This window comes from Populus alba, chromosome 1 (genome assembly GCF_005239225.2).
Source record: "Populus alba chromosome 1, ASM523922v2, whole genome shotgun sequence".
NCBI lineage: Eukaryota > Viridiplantae > Streptophyta > Magnoliopsida > Malpighiales > Salicaceae > Populus > Populus alba.
In genome coordinates, this window is record NC_133284.1 from 2,972,023 (window position 1) to 2,990,450 (window position 18,428).

An 18,428-nucleotide genomic window follows, 5' to 3' on the forward strand; every position below is an offset into this window, starting at 1 on the left:
TTCAAGCACTAGACAACTTTTCTTCTTATGTTGAAATCTCAAATCCATCTCTTTTATGACTACTTGACCACTTTCGAATCTGATATAGCTTCACGAGGACCTTCTTGCTTAAACTTGTTCCTATCACATTTTTTGCCTAATGATGTCGGGATGATGGTCCTTTTAAATTTCAATGGTGTTTAAAGCTCCCTAATTTCCTTGGAATGTCTTCTATGTCTTCAACATGTAGCCAAAAGTAGGAAAACAACATGTCCATCCTTTAGAGCAGAAACAATATCTGGGCCTGTTTCTTGTGCAGTCTTTCTGGAGTTTTAAATTGCGTTGCCATTTTAAGCCTTTCTCCTCTCAAAATACAACACGAAATTTCAGCAAAAGTGTTTTTTAAAAAAATACATCAAAATAATATTTTTATTTTATTTTTTAAAATTTATTTAAGATACAAGTATATCACAACTATTCAAAAACACTGAAACAAAAATCTAGATTCTAAATTAAACCCATATCACAAAATTCAAACGCAGAAATGCAGAAGAAACAAAACTATGAACCATAAAACAAGAGCTGATAAACAAAACTTGTACTAGTAAAGAGAATTTCAGTAATGAGGTGCATTCTAGACAGCTCAAAATCAGCACTAGTAATTCCTTGAAAAGCAAATCTTATACTACAAACTCATACAGTATAAAGGGCACCATTTGCAGCAGCATCTGAGGGGGAGAGAGCCAAGAACATGAGAGCGGCCATAATTCCAACTGGGAAGAACAGAAGTATCAATGGCGGAGGAGGAAGTGGGGGTAACATCAGTGGCAACACAACCATTGATGCTGCTAAAACTGTTAGTATCAAAACACTCACGATGCTGAAACACTGCACCATTGTCTTGTAGTAGTAGCAGTCCTCACTTTTCTTGATTTTCTTGAATCTCTATATATCATTTCTTGCCTCAGCTAACTGCAGCAAGACTGTGCCGGTGCAGAGAAACGGATTTCAGGGAATGGATGATACAACAACGAAAACAAGAATTTGTGCAGCTTTTCTATGGTTTCTTGGAATCTAAGATGGGTCCAGAAAACGAAAGAATATATGGTTGGTGTGGCCAAGAACAAGAAAGGGAAGTACAACAACCAAATGACCTTTTCGAAATGAAGAAGTGTATGTATAGAGGCACCAAGACTTTGAAAAAGACTGAGGCATTGATAATGATTTTTTGGGTCAAGAAATCTGGTTTGGGGTGCTGGTCCAAATCGGACAGAATCAGAGCAGCAGATCCCAATATATTCAAATTGATACGTGGGGAACCACCAGGAACATTAGTTTAAGATAATCACTGTTCTTTAGCATTATTTTAAGGGTTTGAACCAATATAATTAATATAGATGATGATCAAGTTGCTTTGTCACTTTTGTCTGAGTTGTGTTTTTCTAATGTTTCTTTTCCAGTTGGCGCAATGTGCTGGAATAAAAAGGATTTGACCCAAAGTTATTAAACGATTGGTTTAAATTTCAAATATTATCATTTTTAAATTGTATTATTTAGTATATAGAGCTTGTTTAGCATTATGGTGTAAAGTTCTTTTAAAACATATTTTTTATTTAAAATTATATTAGAATAACTTTTTTTTTTAATTTTAATATTAACACATTAAAATCATTGATAAATATTTAAAAAAAACCAATTTAATATATTTTTTTAAGGCATATATAATTATATACTCTTAAAAAGCATATCTGGTACTTATGTGAAAAGTTGGATACATATTATAATCTATGCTTTTGTAAAGTACAAGTTAGATGTGTGTTTAGTGATCTGAACTTGGAAAGTCTTGAACGCCATGCAATTTTCTGTATTATTTTTCTATGGTACCTTTTCGAAGGTGTTTCTTCATCAAATGGGATTATTTCAGTAATAAAAAACAGCCTCATATCTAAAATACTTTTCTTTCATTATTGATACTGGGTTTAGGGTTAAAATATAATTAAAATCAATTTAATGTATTCTTTTATAAAAAAAAAAAAAACACAGACAAAATCTATTTACTATTAAAATTAACTCTTGTTTAGGAGTATGATTACGATTATTTTTTAAAAAATATTTTTTATTTAAAAATATATTAAAATAATATTTTTTTTATTTTTAAAAAATTATTTTTTATATCATCATATTAAAATGATTTAAAAACAACAACAAAAAATATTAATTTAAAATAAAAAAAATAAATAATTTTTAAATTTTTTTAAAATATTTTTAAAAACACAAAAATAAATAATACGAATAGGAAGTTTCACTGCATTGGTAATAATATTTCACTGCATGCATGAATGTTTAACAGTTTTACTTTATTAATGATGGAAAAAACTAGATTTCACAACCAATCACGCTGAGTCAATGGCCCATCAAGAACAAGAAGATACGGGACGGCAGCTCGATTGCAGAGAGAAAAGAAGAAGTAAAGAGGGATTCGAAAAGATATTGCCCAGAATCCAAGAATGCTTGGAACCCTAGATCATGGAAGCATATGGTCCTATCAGTTTACACATACTTCTCTTTCTCTTGGAATCAACGACAGGCAAACACACAGAGAGTGTCTCAGTTCATTGCATGCTTCATGAGGCGTCAACAGCCTTTCTACGCTGGCACGTCTGACACCCAAATAATAATAATTATAATTCTCCCACGAGAATTCTTGCTTGAATTTTCCTAAATAAAAAACAAAAGCATGATGATGTTGAAGATATGAATCACATGATGAATGACAGGGAGTTCGGGACATAGATTATGAAATTTCTCCTCCTCTGTACAGATTGGAAGAATATGTGCTGCATGCTTGCAAGTGGGTTCATTTGCACTGACTGCTGCTGCTGCTGGTTGCTTTTTAAGATTGGATTTTAATGGAGGACTATATAATATAGTTTAGCTATATCTTTCTCATATAATTAAAGAGATCATGTCATGTGTGCAATGTATCTGCCCTAATTGCCTGTTCCAAGGCCGACGTCTCTCTTTCCAAAAGTCACACCTACCATGGGCAACACCCACCAGTCTGTTCTTCGGTGTCTCTCACTTTTCTTTGTTTGATGAATCCAACTGGGGTGCCGATCCAAATGTAAGTTACTTTGTGTGATCAAATATTAAGAAACAAAGTTCTTTTGTCTCTACCATTTCTCCCTGGTTTTGCTTCTCGGGGCTTGGCTTTGACTCGGAGAACAACAACCTTATTTGACCATTGTAGCTGTGTATGCATCTTGTTCTAGATTGGGAAATTTGTGCATGTATTCTTGTTTGTCACAGAAATTTGTTTGCCTCGATAGGACTCGATGCTTGACGAGTTAACTCAAGCACATTAAAACGTGGAAAAGAAACCCTTCAGTTCATCACCCAAGCTAAAAGTTCAAGAATCATGGGTTTAGTACTGTCCAAATGACTGACTGGGTAATGGTCTTGTGTAGTCGAGTCCAATATTCAGCTCTGTTGGATATTACACAACTTGTCGAATTCATCCTTTAAAAAGTAAGAATTTCCCATCAACTACTATACTCGGCAGAGAGAGAGAGAGATCAGAAGATAACATTAATCGAACACATGGGAGCAGTCCCCCCGGAGAAACTGTCATCCATGGAAATAAAGAATGCTTGCAAATCAAGTACAAGAGAAAACATCATTTGGTGCATGTTTGTGAACTTAATCCTAGTACATTCATGATTATAATTTACAAGACACAAATTCCTGAGCTAACATGGAAAGATCGAGAGTTACTTCATTGTTGCTGCAACTTGGTTGCTGAACATATGTTGTGATAGCTGTGGGACTAAACTAGATGAATCAACATGTAACAAACACAGCATTCGCTTATCAGCTGCTCTTGAAAATGCGAAAGCTCATTTGAAGCTTCAGTTCTGAGAGACGAATGCCCACTTGAAAACGAGCTCCTACCTCAGAATCCCATTTACAAGGTATGATCCATAACTTCAAAATTGAGGGACGGTAAACTCTCAGGCAGCAGTGGTAACGGCCTTGTTTCTTGAAATCTGAACATGGCCTTGTCAGCTTTTGTCTTCGCCCAAGTTTTGACAGGGTGGACAGACTTTTTGCAGATTTAACTACATTGATTGCTCTCTACTATATCAAGTGTTGTGAAACCTGCAGCAATAAAGATAATATTGCAAAAGAGAGAAAACAAGAAATTACGCAGATTTAACGTAGTTCGGCAATGTACCTACATCCATAGTAGCGGAGCTATATTTCACTATATGTTGAATTAGGCTAAAATAATGTGTATGTTATAGTAAACTCTAGCCGTACAAGAGGTATTAATAATTTCCAATAATCTCCCTATGAGCCCCATACAACAACACAAAGTTTACTGTGATCAAGGAATGGCGCTCTGCTAAGGCTTGTGATGTTTTTGCTTTCCAATCAGATCTTTCACTTACAGGTGGTCAGCTTTGTCTCTCCAGAATTGCCATTCAAGCTTTAGCCATACATGATGTTTCATCTTCAAAGTAGTCAGACAACTGAGAAAGAATTTGGATTTGCAACATGGATTGGCCTCAAAACTCATGGAAACTCTGTTGATTAAAAAAAAAAAAAAGTTATAAACTTGAGTAGTAAATAAGCATCACCCACTCTGCTATCTGCATTGATACAGAGAGAGATATATGCAAGAAAGAAGGATCAAGTAGCCATTACCAGCAATCTTTTTACCTCTATTTTTCAGTATGGTATTGAACATTTTTTAAAGCCTACCGTTTGGAGATGAAACCTGAAACAAGCTATTCAATAGAGTACATAAGCAATTTTAAGTTTTCTCCAATCCAAATAGCATGACAAGCAAGCATAAATAGACAACGACCTCTTGTACAGAAATACTCTTCAACAGTACTGCAATCAATGTGAATAAGACTTGCCTCTGAAGATTTCCATTTAAGATTCAGATTAAATCATTAGTCTTTATATATATATATAACGGTAAATTCCTATATTAATTCTTCTTTTTTTTAGATATAAAAATAACTAATTCTTTTATTCTTATTTGGTTAGTGTCTATGCAAAAAAGAAGATAGTTAGTTCTTAATAGGATACATCTCTGAATGTTTAAGCGTATAGAGACTTGAATAGAAAAGGATGTTGATTTATAGCATGCTATCCCAAGAAATTCCCCTTTTTTTAATAGTCTATGAGACCAACTAGCCGCTAGGACTTCTAATCCGTGACATACTTGCAAATCAAACCTGAGCGAAACATCATTTGTATGTTCCACGGTTTCACACACAGTCCAACAGACAACTATGAGAGCAACTGGCGTTTACGACTTCTAATCCATGACATGATTGCAAATCAAACCAGAGTGAAACATCATTTGTATGTTCCACGGTTTTACACACACACCAACAGACAACTATGAGAGCAACTAGCCATTAGGACTTCTAATTCATGACATACATGCAAATCAAAACAGAATTGATTTACTAACACACCTAGATGCATTGGTCACAAATGCCTAGGAATCTTGATATTGAATAGTCTATTCCCCTTTATATCTGTGAAAAATATGATGCTTCAAAACAGAATTAGCATGCAACAGCACTAGGAATCTTGATATTGAATTTGGATTATAATACCTCAGCATGTTGCATAGATATGTATGTTAGGAACATGCTGAATCTTGTGCCAGTCTTCCCCCTTCTCTCGCTGACACCTACTTTCCAGCAAAGGACACTCCCGGATATATAGAGATGAGAGAGAGGGGGGCAATGGTTCTTCTGGCATGGACTGCAGCATGGGGCAGCTCTCAATCTCCAATTCTCTAAGAGCAGTGAGGTGTTGAAATCCCTTGTGTCCTAGAGACTCCAGATTCTGAAGTGCCCATATTTTAAAAGAGGTAAGAGTGGCAGGCAGTCCTTCTGGCAATGACTGGAGCTTAGGGCAACCATCAATCATCAATTCTCTAAGAGAGGTAAGGTGTTGAAGTTCCCTGCAGTCCAGCGATTTCAGATTTTGGAGATCTGAGATTTTGAGAGAACAAAGACTGGGTGGAAGCCGCAAACTTTCAGGGAAGGATTCCACTTCTTTGCACATACCAATAGTTAAGTGTGAAAGAGAGTGGAGTTTTTGCAAATTCCATTCTGAGCAGGCATTAATGAGTTTCTTGCAGGCATAGACCTCAAGTGATTCTAATTTGCAGGGCAATCCCCCTTTTGGAAATGACTCAAGTTCTGGACACCTTCTTAAAGAAATTTCCACGAGGGATGGTAGAAGGGAGTCCATATATTCAGGCAGTGACTTCATCTTTGAGCAGTTCCGCAACCGAAGCACTGTCATATTTGGAGCAGCTAATCCTCCTTCGGGAAAAGATACCAAATGGGGGCAGTCCCTGATTTCCAAGGAATAGAGAGATGTGACATCCCCACGAGCTACTTCATGTGAAGAAAGGGATTGGAGATTTGGACATCCATGGATCCGAACATGCTTTAACTGAGGACACTGGTCCAGTGGGAAGCTCTCAAGTGAATCACAGTTCCTTACTAGAATTTTTTCTGTAGTGGACAAGCATCCCTTTAATAGGGAGTCAAGGGACTTCAGTCGGTCAAGTTTGAGGCTGTGCTGCCCAGAAGACAGTTTCTCTAGCAGCACTTCTCGAGAATCATCTTCCACCTCTACTAAAAGGAAGCTCGGAATCCTTGGAAGTAAAGACACAAGCTGTGGACATTTCCTGATCTCAAGTGTTGTTAAACAGGGAAGTTGACAGTTGGGCAGGACTTTTGTTAGGTGTGGACAACAATTTATGTAAAGCTTTTGGAGGCGAGGGAAAGCTCCACCCTCATCATCTTCTGAATAGAACAACCACTCGTGCCATTTTGACATCCCTTCAAATGTCAAAATTTCAAGGGATCCAAATGGCTTCTTCATGGATGTGCAACTTCCATAGAACTCGGGACCAACAACCATGATTTCACCAAATTCTTTGATCAGGAGATCTTTCAGAGACACTAGCTGTCCAAGTGGAGGTAAGGAGGAGCAGTATTTACAGCCAATGAGCTTCAAGGAAACTATATTTGAGAACGAGGAATCTCCTATCCAATCTGGAAATCTAGTACCCATATAACCAACAATTGAAAGGCATTCAATGTTCACATGAGGCTGTAATTGCTCTAGTACGAGTCTTTCATGCAGTGAATCATTAGTATCACCTTTCCAAGTTAACTCCAACTCCTTGAGCAGTTGTTTACCGTTTAAATTGGCTTTCATTGCATTCTGAGCATCCATGACATTTTGAAGATTCCAAATGCGGAGCGTTCCTCCTAGGTGCTGGAGCTTCCCCAACTCATTAATGCTTGACCCACTTTGTTTTCCCAAAAAGAAATCAGTTAACTTACGGAGTTTTGTTAGCTTACTTAATTGTGATGGCATCGCTTGTAACTTTGTTTTTGTAATATCAAGATGACATAAGTTGATCAATTTCATCATGCTGGTAGGCAACTCAATTAGGTCTTTGCATTCATGCAAAATTAATGTTTGCAAATTATATAAAGTACTCACAGAGTCAGGCAACCTTACTATTGATGTTGCAGATAGATTCAAGTATCGCAAATGCTTCAGATTACCAATTGAATTAGGCAAACCAACTACATCATGATCCAGAGACAGAGACAGTGCCCGTAAGCACTTGAATGTCAGAAATAAATTGTTCATTACCCCATTGCCAACATGTCTCCCCTGCTGCCAGTGTGACCGATTGAAAAGCAAAAGTGTACGCAAAAAGTGGGCTTCACAAGCACCTTTCAGTATCATAGTGCCATCACCATGTATTCTTGCAAACGATAAATGACGGGCCTTTTTACTAATCTTACTTGAATTGTCATCCTCTAACCTGCAGCAAAATTCTCCAGAAACAAATTTTGCTAAGTCATTTATTAGGTCATGCATAACAAATGACGATGTATAGCCACTTGATTGTTGAAAAAATGACCTTGATACTAGATCATGAAAATACTCATCGCCCAAATCTTCCATCTCCATGTTTCCTTTAGGTTGGTTTATAAAACCTTCTGCCATCCATAGAAATAGTAATTCCTCCTTCTGAAATTCATAACCTTTAGGAAATATTGCAGAGTAAGCAAAACATTGTTTTAGATGCGATGGGAGAAAACGATAACTCAATCTCAAAGCTAGAAGAATGTTGTCAATTGGTAAATCCCACATATCACTCCTCGATATCTTCATCCACTCCTTAGCATCTCTTTTGGAGCGAAGGAGACCCCCAAGTGTTTTTGCAGCTAGCGGCAGGCCTTTACATTTTCTCACTATTTCTCTTCCAATTACTTGCAAGTCTGGATGTAGGGATGAATTTCCATCATCAAATGCATGTTTTGCAAACAAGAACCAGCAATCATCGTTGGTTAATTCCTTTAGATGGTAAGTTGCAACAGTACGCATGACTGATGCTACGCTTTCATTGCGTGTTGTGACAATAATCTTGCTTCCCTGTCCTGCCGACTTTAGAGGTCTCATTAGAATATCCCAATCAGCATAGCTATTATTCCAAACATCATCTAAAACAAGCAGAAATTTTTGCCCCAGTAATCTATCCCTTAGCTTTAGTTGAAGCTGATTTGGAGTCCTGGCATCATCAATCACTGAACCGAACTCCTCAAGGACATCATTTGTTATCTTGAAAACATCAAAATTTTCTGAAACACAGACCCATGCTTTGAGATCAAATGACTCCTGCACTCCACGGTCATTGTAGACAAGCTGAGCAAGAGTAGTCTTACCGATTCCACCCATACCAACAATGGGAATCACATCTAAGTTTTTCCCATTTGAAACATCAGATAGCAACAACTTCAGCATAGCTTCCTTATCATGATCCCTACCGCAAACATCAATATCATCCACCAAAGAAGTTGTTGGTGTTTTCTGTAATGATGATTTTTCTCCCATACCCTCCCTCAAACCAAGGGCATCCTTTTGTTGTACTAAATATTCAAGTCTATCAAGGATCTCTCCCAACTTTTCTTCCATCTCTTCCTTCTCCCTTTTACTAGAAGACAAAGTGCTGCGCGCCTGATTAGCGGTGATTTGTGATCCAGCTTCCACCTCCAACCGCAGAGCTTCATAAGCAATCTCATCCAGCAAGTCATCAGCTTCATACACAGCATCTTTAAGCTCATCGAGCCACTCTTTCACAGCTGGCTTAGTAACCTGCTTCTCCTCTGCATCATCAAGCACTCCATTGACAGATATCATCATAATCTTCAACTTCTTAAGCAGCCTTTCATTGAGATTTCGCTCCTTGAAGAAGTCTAAAACCTCACGAGACGCCATTCTATCAAACAAAACTTGAAGGAAAGCAGAGAGAATTGACCCTCCTACCAAAGCTGCAGCCATAGCTTCTCCTTCTTCGAAAAGGGTCTGGTTACAAAACGAAAACTGATGAACATAAAGAAAATTAACTTGAAATCTCGAATTGATAGTTGACTTTACTTTGTTAATAAACCAAGACATCAGGAATTGGCGATTACAAAACTTGTTATCAATGACCGTTGACTTTACTTTGTTAGCAATCGTGGCGGCAATAAAAATCACAGAAGAAATTAAGCTAAAACGGGATGCAAAATATAAGCAAATAAAACCGAAACATGAAGAACAAAAAAATTAATGGGAATCAAACATATAAGAGCAGAGAAAAAGAACAGCAAGCATCAATCTGCTACCGTTAAAAAGAACACCTCAAAAAAAAAAAAAGGAAGAATGAAGTGAGAGCATAAGAAACCATCATTACCTTTGCAAAACCTGTAAGATGAGAGCTTCTTAAATCTTGGTTACAGTTGCTGCATAAAATAGAGGATTCCTTTTTATCGTCAAGTGTGGGGATTTTTGGGTCTTGGCTTGGTGTCTGCGTTCTAGCGCTGGCTAGTGGCTCGAGGTAGTTGCGCGCGCATTCGGCTCGAGTAATGTAGTTTTGTTTACTTTTAAAAATATATTTTACTTTAAAAATATATTAAAATAATTTATTTTTTATTTTTTTAAAATTTATTTTTCTTATCAGTACATCAAAATATCTAAAAATATCAAAAAATAATAATTTAAAACAAAAAAATTAATTTTTTAAAGCATTTTTAAAACATAAAAATAAACAGGACTGATCTGCTATTTATTTTTATAATTAATAATATTTTATATAATGGATTAGAAATACAAAATGTCTTAACAACCCACTGCCAACTGACCTATGCAGAGTTAAAAAAAAAATTTTATTTTAAATTTTTATTTACTTATAAATTTTTTTTATTTTTTTTAGACAACATGTCTCTAATCAACAACCAAACCTCACCACAATAAGAATAACGCAACAAACAAGAACCAATTTAGTTACCCATTAAGGTTGTTCGCTCATTCCTCAACAAGTTTGCAACTTGAAAAACCCTCAACATTTCCATGACCACTCACCATCACCAATCCATTGCCATCATTTACAGTTTAAGCTTCCAAGAGATATTGCTCAACTAATTGTTCAAGAACCATGTGTTCATTTTCTTATCACTTTGCATGTAATTTTCTTGTGGGTTGTGGTTGTTTCCATTCTTGTGTTTATTTTCAGATCATTTATTTAGATTTTCATCACCTTTCACATAATGTTTGAACTTCATCGATGTATGAATATAAAAGCATTGAATGCATCCTCATATATTAGGCAAAGAATAAGAGTGACAAATGTGAGATACCGAGGACGAAAACACTGTCGACAGAGACAATTTAGAGCTTTTCGCAGAATAATTTTGAGCCTACTTTGTTGGGTGCAAGTAAAAGTTGGCTTGCTCTCTAGAAGAACACGGTTAGGATATTCAAGAGTTGTTTGTGCTTCTGTACCATTATAAAGAAACAAAGGAAAAAAAGAATTTTTATTCATAATGTTATGTTATAACAACAAAGGTATATATACACTTGATTTATGTTACAGTAAAGGAGGCTATGTTTACGATCAAATCAGAGTCTATCCCTATTAACTATTATCCTAACAATTATATGCAGGGCAACATAACATTACAATAGAGTTAAACTAAAACTCTGTAAGTTGTGGTAAGGTCGAGTTCTACAATCTGAATTACAAAGGGATTTGCAATTTGTCTTGGAGTGGGAATTTGTTGTCCTTCTTTCAATACTTCCCCTCAAGCTAGATTAAGAGGGTTGATTGAGCCAAGCTTGGATAGTAGAAGATGAAAGTGAGCTGAAGTAAGAACCTTTGTAAATACATCAGCCAGTTAATCGTAACTACGAGTGTAACATGGTTTGATGATTTGTGATTGAACTTGTTGACGAATAAAATGACAATCAACTTCAATGTGTTTAGTTCTTTCATAAAACATAGGATTAGCTGCAATATGTATGGCAGCTTGATTGCCACAAAACAGAGTCATTAGGATACTGCTATAAAATCCCAAATTTGACAAAAGACCTTTAAGCCAAATTAATTCATAAGTTGCGGACGCCATCACACGAAATTCAGCTTCAGCACTATAACATGCAACAACATGTTGTTTTTTACTTCATCAGGAAACTAAATTACCACCAATAAACATGCAAAAACCATTAGTTGATTTGCGATCAATAGCTTTACTTTCCCAATCAGAGTCGCTATATCCAGTAATCTGAGTATGACCATGGTTAGTCATATCAATCCCATAACCAACAAAACCCTTTACATGGCGCATAATTCGCTTAACAAGGCACAGGTGAAAAACTATAGGAGCATGCATGAACTGACTAACAAGGCTCACTGTGTAAGTGATATCAGGTAGTGTAATAGTAAGATAAATGAGTCTACCAACAAGATGTTGATAGTAATTAATAGATCGAAGAGGTTCGCTTGTTATTTCAAGCTTCAATTTACTATCCAATGGAGTAGGAGCAGGTTTGGCATCTGTCATCTTGGCATCCTTAAGTAAATCAATAACATATATGCATTGATTAAGGAATAATCTTTTATGCGAAACATCCATTTCAATCCCAAGAAAGTATTTCAAACTACCAAGGTCTTTAATGGGAAAACATTTTTGCAGAGTAGCCTTGAGGTGAGATATTATGTTACCATCATTTCCCACAATAATAAGGTCATCAACATAGACAAGAACATTACTTTGGTTATTAGCCCAAGCTGGACAAATAAGGAGTCTGCATTACTTCGTTTGAAGTCACTATCTTCAAGAAAAACACTCAATTATACATGCCAAGCTTATGGAGATTGCTTCAACCCATAAATAGATTTGTGAAGCTGGCACACTAAATTAGGGTTCGAACTTTGAGGGTGACCAAAAGGAAATTTCATGTAGATTTCTTCTTCAAGGTTTCCATGCAAGAAAGCATTCTTAACATCCATTTGACACATCAACCATCTATTATTCACAGCTACTGAAAGCAGAACAAGAACAATGTTTATTTTCGCAACAGGTGCGAAAGTTTCCTTGTAATCTATGCCAAAGGTTTGAGTATAGCCCTGAGCCATAAGCGTGCCTTATATCTCTCAATAGATCCATCTAATTTAAACTTAGTTTTATACACCCAACGACTGCCCATAGCATGTTTATCTTTGGAGAGTCTGAAAACAATCCAGGTGTTATTTTGATCAAGAGCTTGCAGCTCATCATGCATAGCCTGCCGTCATTCATCTTTTGAGTATGCTTTAAAAAAAAAAATCATAGTTTATACACATCAGAGATAGCAATAAGGAAGGCATATGTTCAGCTGAGAGATGTTGATATTTAAGATAATTATTAGTAATAGGATGTCTTGCAGCATAAATGATAAAGTCTTGTAGCTTTGTTAGAGGAGCACGGTGATGGGTTGGATTCCTACGAGGTTATGGCAATGAGGAGTGATTAGCATACTCACTTTCATAAGCTTCCTCAGAATCCATGGTAATAGGAATGACAAGAGGGTGCTGTAGGTGAGGCTGAGGGGATTGATTAGCAGAATCATCCCCAAAATCTAAGATAATAGGACTAACAACTCTTGAGTCAAGGTGTATATTTGTAGCTGTAGTGGACAAGTGTCTGTTATGATTGTTATTGTCATCAACTTGAGAGTCTGTAGGACTGTGTTCAAAGTGTGTATTAATAGGGCTAGCAACCCCTTTACTAGTAGCCACATCAAAGGAGGAGGAGGAAGAGTCATTTGCAACAGCCAATCTATCTACAGATGAGGCCAAATCTATAGGAGTAGCATTAGGCAAAGGAAATAATTGTTTCAAGTCATCTTGTTGATTCCTATTTTTTAAGTATAATGAGCTTTCTTCAAATCGAACGTCTCTTAATATGAGCAATTTTTTAGAAGGAGGATGGTAACATTTATACCATTTTTGTGTTGAGGAGCATCCCAAGAAAATACACTTAGCAGCCTTTAGATCAAGTTTTTCCTAATGTGAGTTTTGTATATGAACAAAACAAATGCAGCCGAACACTCGCAAATAAGATAAATTAGGAGGCTGTTTTTGCAAGACTTCAAGAGGTAAATTAAATTGTAATACTTAACTAGGAAGCCAATTGATTAGATATGCAACAGATAACACTCCGTGAGACTAAAAATTTTTAGGAACATACATGTGCAGCATTAAGGCTCTAGTTTTTTCCAATAAGTCTCTATTTTTACATTCAGCTACCCCATTTTGTTAAGGTGTGCCTATATAGCTTAACTGGTGTAAAATTCCATAAGAAGCTAGATATTGTGTCATATTTTTAGACATGTATTCAATGCCATTATCAAATTAAAGAATTTTTATTTTCGTAGAAAATTGAGTCATGACCAACATATGAAAATTTTGAAAAACATGCACGACTTTATTTTTTAATTTTAAGAGATAAATCCAAGTAACACGAGACAAATCATCAACAAAGGAGATAAAATATTTGTAACCATCAAAAGATTCAATGGTTGGTCGCCAAACATCAAAGTGAACAATATCAAACATCTTATTTGATATAAATGATGAAAGCATAAATGGAAGTTTGGTAGATTTAGACAAATGACAAGTATCACATGAAATATTTTTTTAAATCCAAATTGTGCATTAATTTGGTGAGAACAATGTCTGAGGGGTGAGCTAAGCGTTGGTGCCATAAAATTTGCTCTTGATGAAACGAAGAAAAAGTAGAAACTTGACGATACTCGTTGATCTGGGGATGACTCAAAAAATAATAAAGCCCTTTGAAAAAGAAACCTTCACCAATCATCTTCTTATTGGCGAGGTCTTGAAAAAGAACTTGTTGAGTCAAATATAACACGGCAATTTAGTGTTCGAGTGATTTTACCAATGGAAAGTAATTGAAATGAAAAGGAGGGAATATATAGGATTGAGGATTCTATACTATTGGACATTAATTTAATTTTTCATTTACCCTTGACAGAGACATGTTTTCCATTGACAATAGACACATGAGTTGGAGAAGAAAATCCTTTAAAATTACATAAGATGGTCAATTTATTAGTTATATGATCAGTGGCACCTGAATCAACGACCTAAAAAGCATGCACAATACTAGCTACCAAGTCAGTTTTAAATGCAGCGAAAATACCTTCCGTGTTTTCTTGCGAGAGGTGGGCATAATTTGCAAGGAAGCCTGCAAACTTACTAAGGAGTGCCACATAGTTAGAGGCAAATGTTGTCGTGGTAGTATGAAACTTTTCCTTAAGATATGCAACAAAGTCATTGAGAAGGGCAGATGGGTTGGTAGAGAAATTCTCAAGGTTATTAGAAGAAGAACTGGTGAAGTGAGCAGCAGCAACATGACTTTTGGTGTCATAGCTCCTTTAGGATCTCTTCTTCTTTTCAAAATTCAGCTTCAACTCTAGATGAAGGATCCAACACCTCCCAATAAAATGGCTAATATTATGACAATGGTGGCACTTTAACTTAGGATCTCTTCTCCTTTTCAAAATTCAGCTTCAACTCTGGATGAAGGATCCAACACCTCCCAATAAAATGGCTAATATTATGACAATGGTGGCACTTCAACTTAGTTCGTTTACCCTTGTAAGGTCTGTCATTATTCATTGACATGTTGACAGTATAAGCATGAGATTCTGATAAAGAGATTTTAGAGTAAGAATTCATAACCTTTCTGCGAGTTTATTCTCGTTGGATCATAGCGCACACACTAGTAAGGGATGAAAGATCAGGATTCATGAGAATTCTACTATAAAGATCTTTATTGTCTGAACCGAGACTAGCTAAAAGCTGAAAGATCTTGTCCTCCTCTTCACTTTTTCTTAATTCTGTTGTATCAGTCATGTGAGGACGATATAATGCAAGTTCATCCATATACCTTTCAAGGTCCCAAGTAATTGGACATTGGTCTTGCCATCTTACTGTAGATTAGCAAGATTTCTATTGATTTGGAAGATGCAAGCTGCATTTTTCTGGCTTCCATACATCTCCTTCACTACTTCTCATGGTTCAAAAGAAGAATCTGAGTAGCTGAATATTTCAGCAATATGATTTTCCATAGAGTTAAGTAACCAAGACATAACAAGTTGGTCCTTGCATTGCCAAACATCATAAGCTTGTGAAGAAGAATCAGAGGGTCTGATATGGCCATTGACATAGCCAAGTTTGGATCTGCCACCAAGAGCAATTGTCACAGCTCTTGACCAAGGAAGATAATTAAATTCATTTAGCAAAACTGAGCCTAAACGTTGATTGGGATTTGGCTCTCCTTCAGACATATTGCAGGATTTGTTGGTGCCATCAGCATTATCCATCTTGAATGGATCTTCCATAAGTTTTTAAACAAACAACAGGATATTAAGAATCAGCTCTGATCCCATAAAGAAACAAGGGGAAAGAAGAATTTTTATTCATAATGTTTTGTTACAACAACAAGGGTATATATACACTTGATTTTTGTTACAATAGAGGAGGCTATGTTTATGATCAAATCAGAGTCTATCTCTATTAACTATTATCGTAACAATTGTATACAGGGCAATATAACATTACAGTAGAGTTAAACTAAAACTCTATAAGTTGTGGTAAGGTCAGATTTTACAATCTAAATTGCAGGGGGATTTGCAATCCGTGCTGGAGTGGAAATTTGTTGTCCTTCTTTCAATACATTACATTTAGAGAAAACATGGCTATCAATGCTTCAGAGTTCAAAGATAAACCCTAATTTCTAGCTATTTTTGTTGTTTTTAATCTTCTAGGAGATAACAAAGAGCATTTGATATGAATAATTAATGAATTATCCATAAAAGATTCAAGTGGGTTAACCATAATGTTACCAACCCCAGCCTATTTGAGCCCTAGCACAGATGCATTTTCTGGGTAGGGACAGATGATCATGACTAATGCTACTTGTAAACAAAAACCTACCCTATGTCTCTGTCTCCGATAGTGAGCCGTAAATTGACCTGACAAACTCTCTTCCTTCCTTCTTGTTTGATTCATAATCTTCATTCAGGCCATGTTTGTTTCCCTGAAAGTGGTTTCCGGAAAATCACTTTTCAAATTTTTCTATGTTTGTTTGCTATTAGAAAAGTTGGTCAACGGAAAACAATTTCCAGTCAAAGGAAAATTTAGCTTGGTTTACAGGAAAGTGTTTTCCTGAAAAATTTGGTTGGAAAACAATTTCTGGAAGTTGTGAAAAATTTTGAAATGTCATATTATTTGCTAATTATATCAAATTTGATCCTCAAACTTTTGATTGCTATATATATTTTGTTTTGAATATTTATTTTTCAATTTCATGTCTTAAAATTTAATTTTTTATATTAACTTTAGTCCTTATTTTTATAATTGTTATTTGCTTTTTTCTTATTATTTTTTTATTAAAAATTTTTATCTATCAAATTTGGTCCTCATTCCTTTGATTGTTATTTATTTTATTTGAAATAATTTATGAAATGTTAGTTATTATTATTTAAATTTCTTCATCTTTCATTTCTTTTTTAGATTTGGTCTCTATTATTTTGATTATTATTTATTTTATTTGAGATAATTTATAAAATTATAATTTTTTTTTCAATTTCATTCATATTCAAATTTTTAATTTGTAAGATTTTTTTCTTATTATTTTAATCTTGGAAAAAATAAAACATTAATAAGTTATTTTCCAGTTTATTTTTCATGACATAATCAAACACTAAAAAGTGTTTTCCAAATTATTTTTCATTACACTTGTCACACCCCCACAAAAAATTTTATAAAAGGCACGACATCGGCTGGCGATTTTCGTTGTGTTCTAAGGATCTGGTTCTTTGGAGTCGCCACCTAGTATTTGGTCACTAGGAACCCTAACTGGTCTTTCAGAGATTCTAAGGCAAGGGACTGGTTGCGTAAAGGGAAGGTACTAGCACCCCTAATACGCCCTACCTAAGGTAAGCTGCTTGGTGTTTGGTTTGCTCTATAGTCTATGGTGTTGGTGTTTTCTAATCCCGTCAACTCGTAAATCGCAAGGAAAAGAGAATTAAAAGAACGAAGAAAATTTCACAATTCAAAAAAAAAAAATTACTTTTCACGACTCGTAAACCGTGGAAAAAAAATTAATTTTTGAAATGTTCTCGATCACAACCAAAGCTTCTTTCAAACATGTGCGTTGATTTATTACTCCCGATAATATTTTGGATGTTCGTCCTTTTAAGGATTTTTTCATCCAAACATTAACGGTGAACAATAACCACAACATCTCCTCCCAAAATAAGATTTTTATAGTTTTTGGAATATTGGCCAATACCCTTTGGAGTTTTACAAACAGGTTGTAAAATCCACAAATGCAGGAAAATGATTTTGTGTTTAAGAAATCTATGCAAAAACACATTTTCAAAACTTCCAATATTTTTTATATATGTAAAAAGAACATTCAAAACATGCTAGTGTATTGGCCGTATGCATGAAAACAAAACATTTTTTTTTTTAAAACTCTTTTTTTTTTTTTTTGACGAAAACAGGTGTTTTTAAATACTGAAATTATATCCCCATGTTATAAAAAAAATCAATGTATATAAAACAACAATATATTTTTTTTTACTTTTCAGAAATTTTTATTTTTTTTATTTTTTATATTTTTTTTTAAAAAAAAAATATATATATATATATATACATCCACATGCATAATATAATAATATAACAAATATAATATAATATATTAATATACTAACTGGGCTGGGCCGGCCCAACTAAATGGGCCGGCCCCAGCCTGAAAGTCGTTGGGCCGAACTCGGCCCGAAAGGGATTGGGCCGAATTCGGCCCAAAAAAAAAACTACATGGGTCTGGGCCAACACCGGCCCAGACCGCCGGGTTGGGCCAGAATCCTTCTGGCCCGCCCCACATATTTCTGGGCCAGAAACCATCTGGCCCAGAGAAGAAAAAAAATTACAGCACGGGGGGAATTATTTTCCCCCCGCGCGCCTCCTGCATGCAGAACGATTCTGCATG

General features: G+C 35.5%; 1 protein-coding gene across 7 annotated transcripts; it reads right to left on the minus strand.

The window, feature by feature from the left end:
- Positions 1-3,544: 3,544 nt before the first annotated feature.
- Positions 3,545-9,937, minus strand: LOC118061198 (putative disease resistance RPP13-like protein 1). Of its 7 annotated transcripts, XR_012168512.1 has the most exons (5): positions 9,782-9,937; positions 5,619-9,411; positions 4,702-4,769; positions 4,431-4,565; positions 3,545-4,137 (listed from the first exon to the last, which is right to left on the minus strand). XR_012168512.1 is itself a non-coding variant. In XM_073405870.1 (3 exons), exon 2 carries the CDS (start codon positions 9,385-9,387, stop codon positions 5,620-5,622), a length of 3,768 nt encoding a protein of 1,255 aa, XP_073261971.1. In that variant the 5' UTR covers positions 9,388-9,411; positions 9,782-9,937; the 3' UTR covers positions 4,215-4,565; position 5,619. The 7 variants fall into 7 exon arrangements, 1 of the variants encoding a protein (XP_073261971.1); XR_012168514.1 differs by lacking the exon at positions 3,545-4,137 and having other exon boundaries at positions 4,215-4,565; positions 4,702-4,759; XR_012168516.1 differs by lacking the exon at positions 3,545-4,137 and having other exon boundaries at positions 4,215-4,565; positions 4,687-4,759.
- Between the last annotated feature and the right edge of the window lie 8,491 nt (positions 9,938-18,428).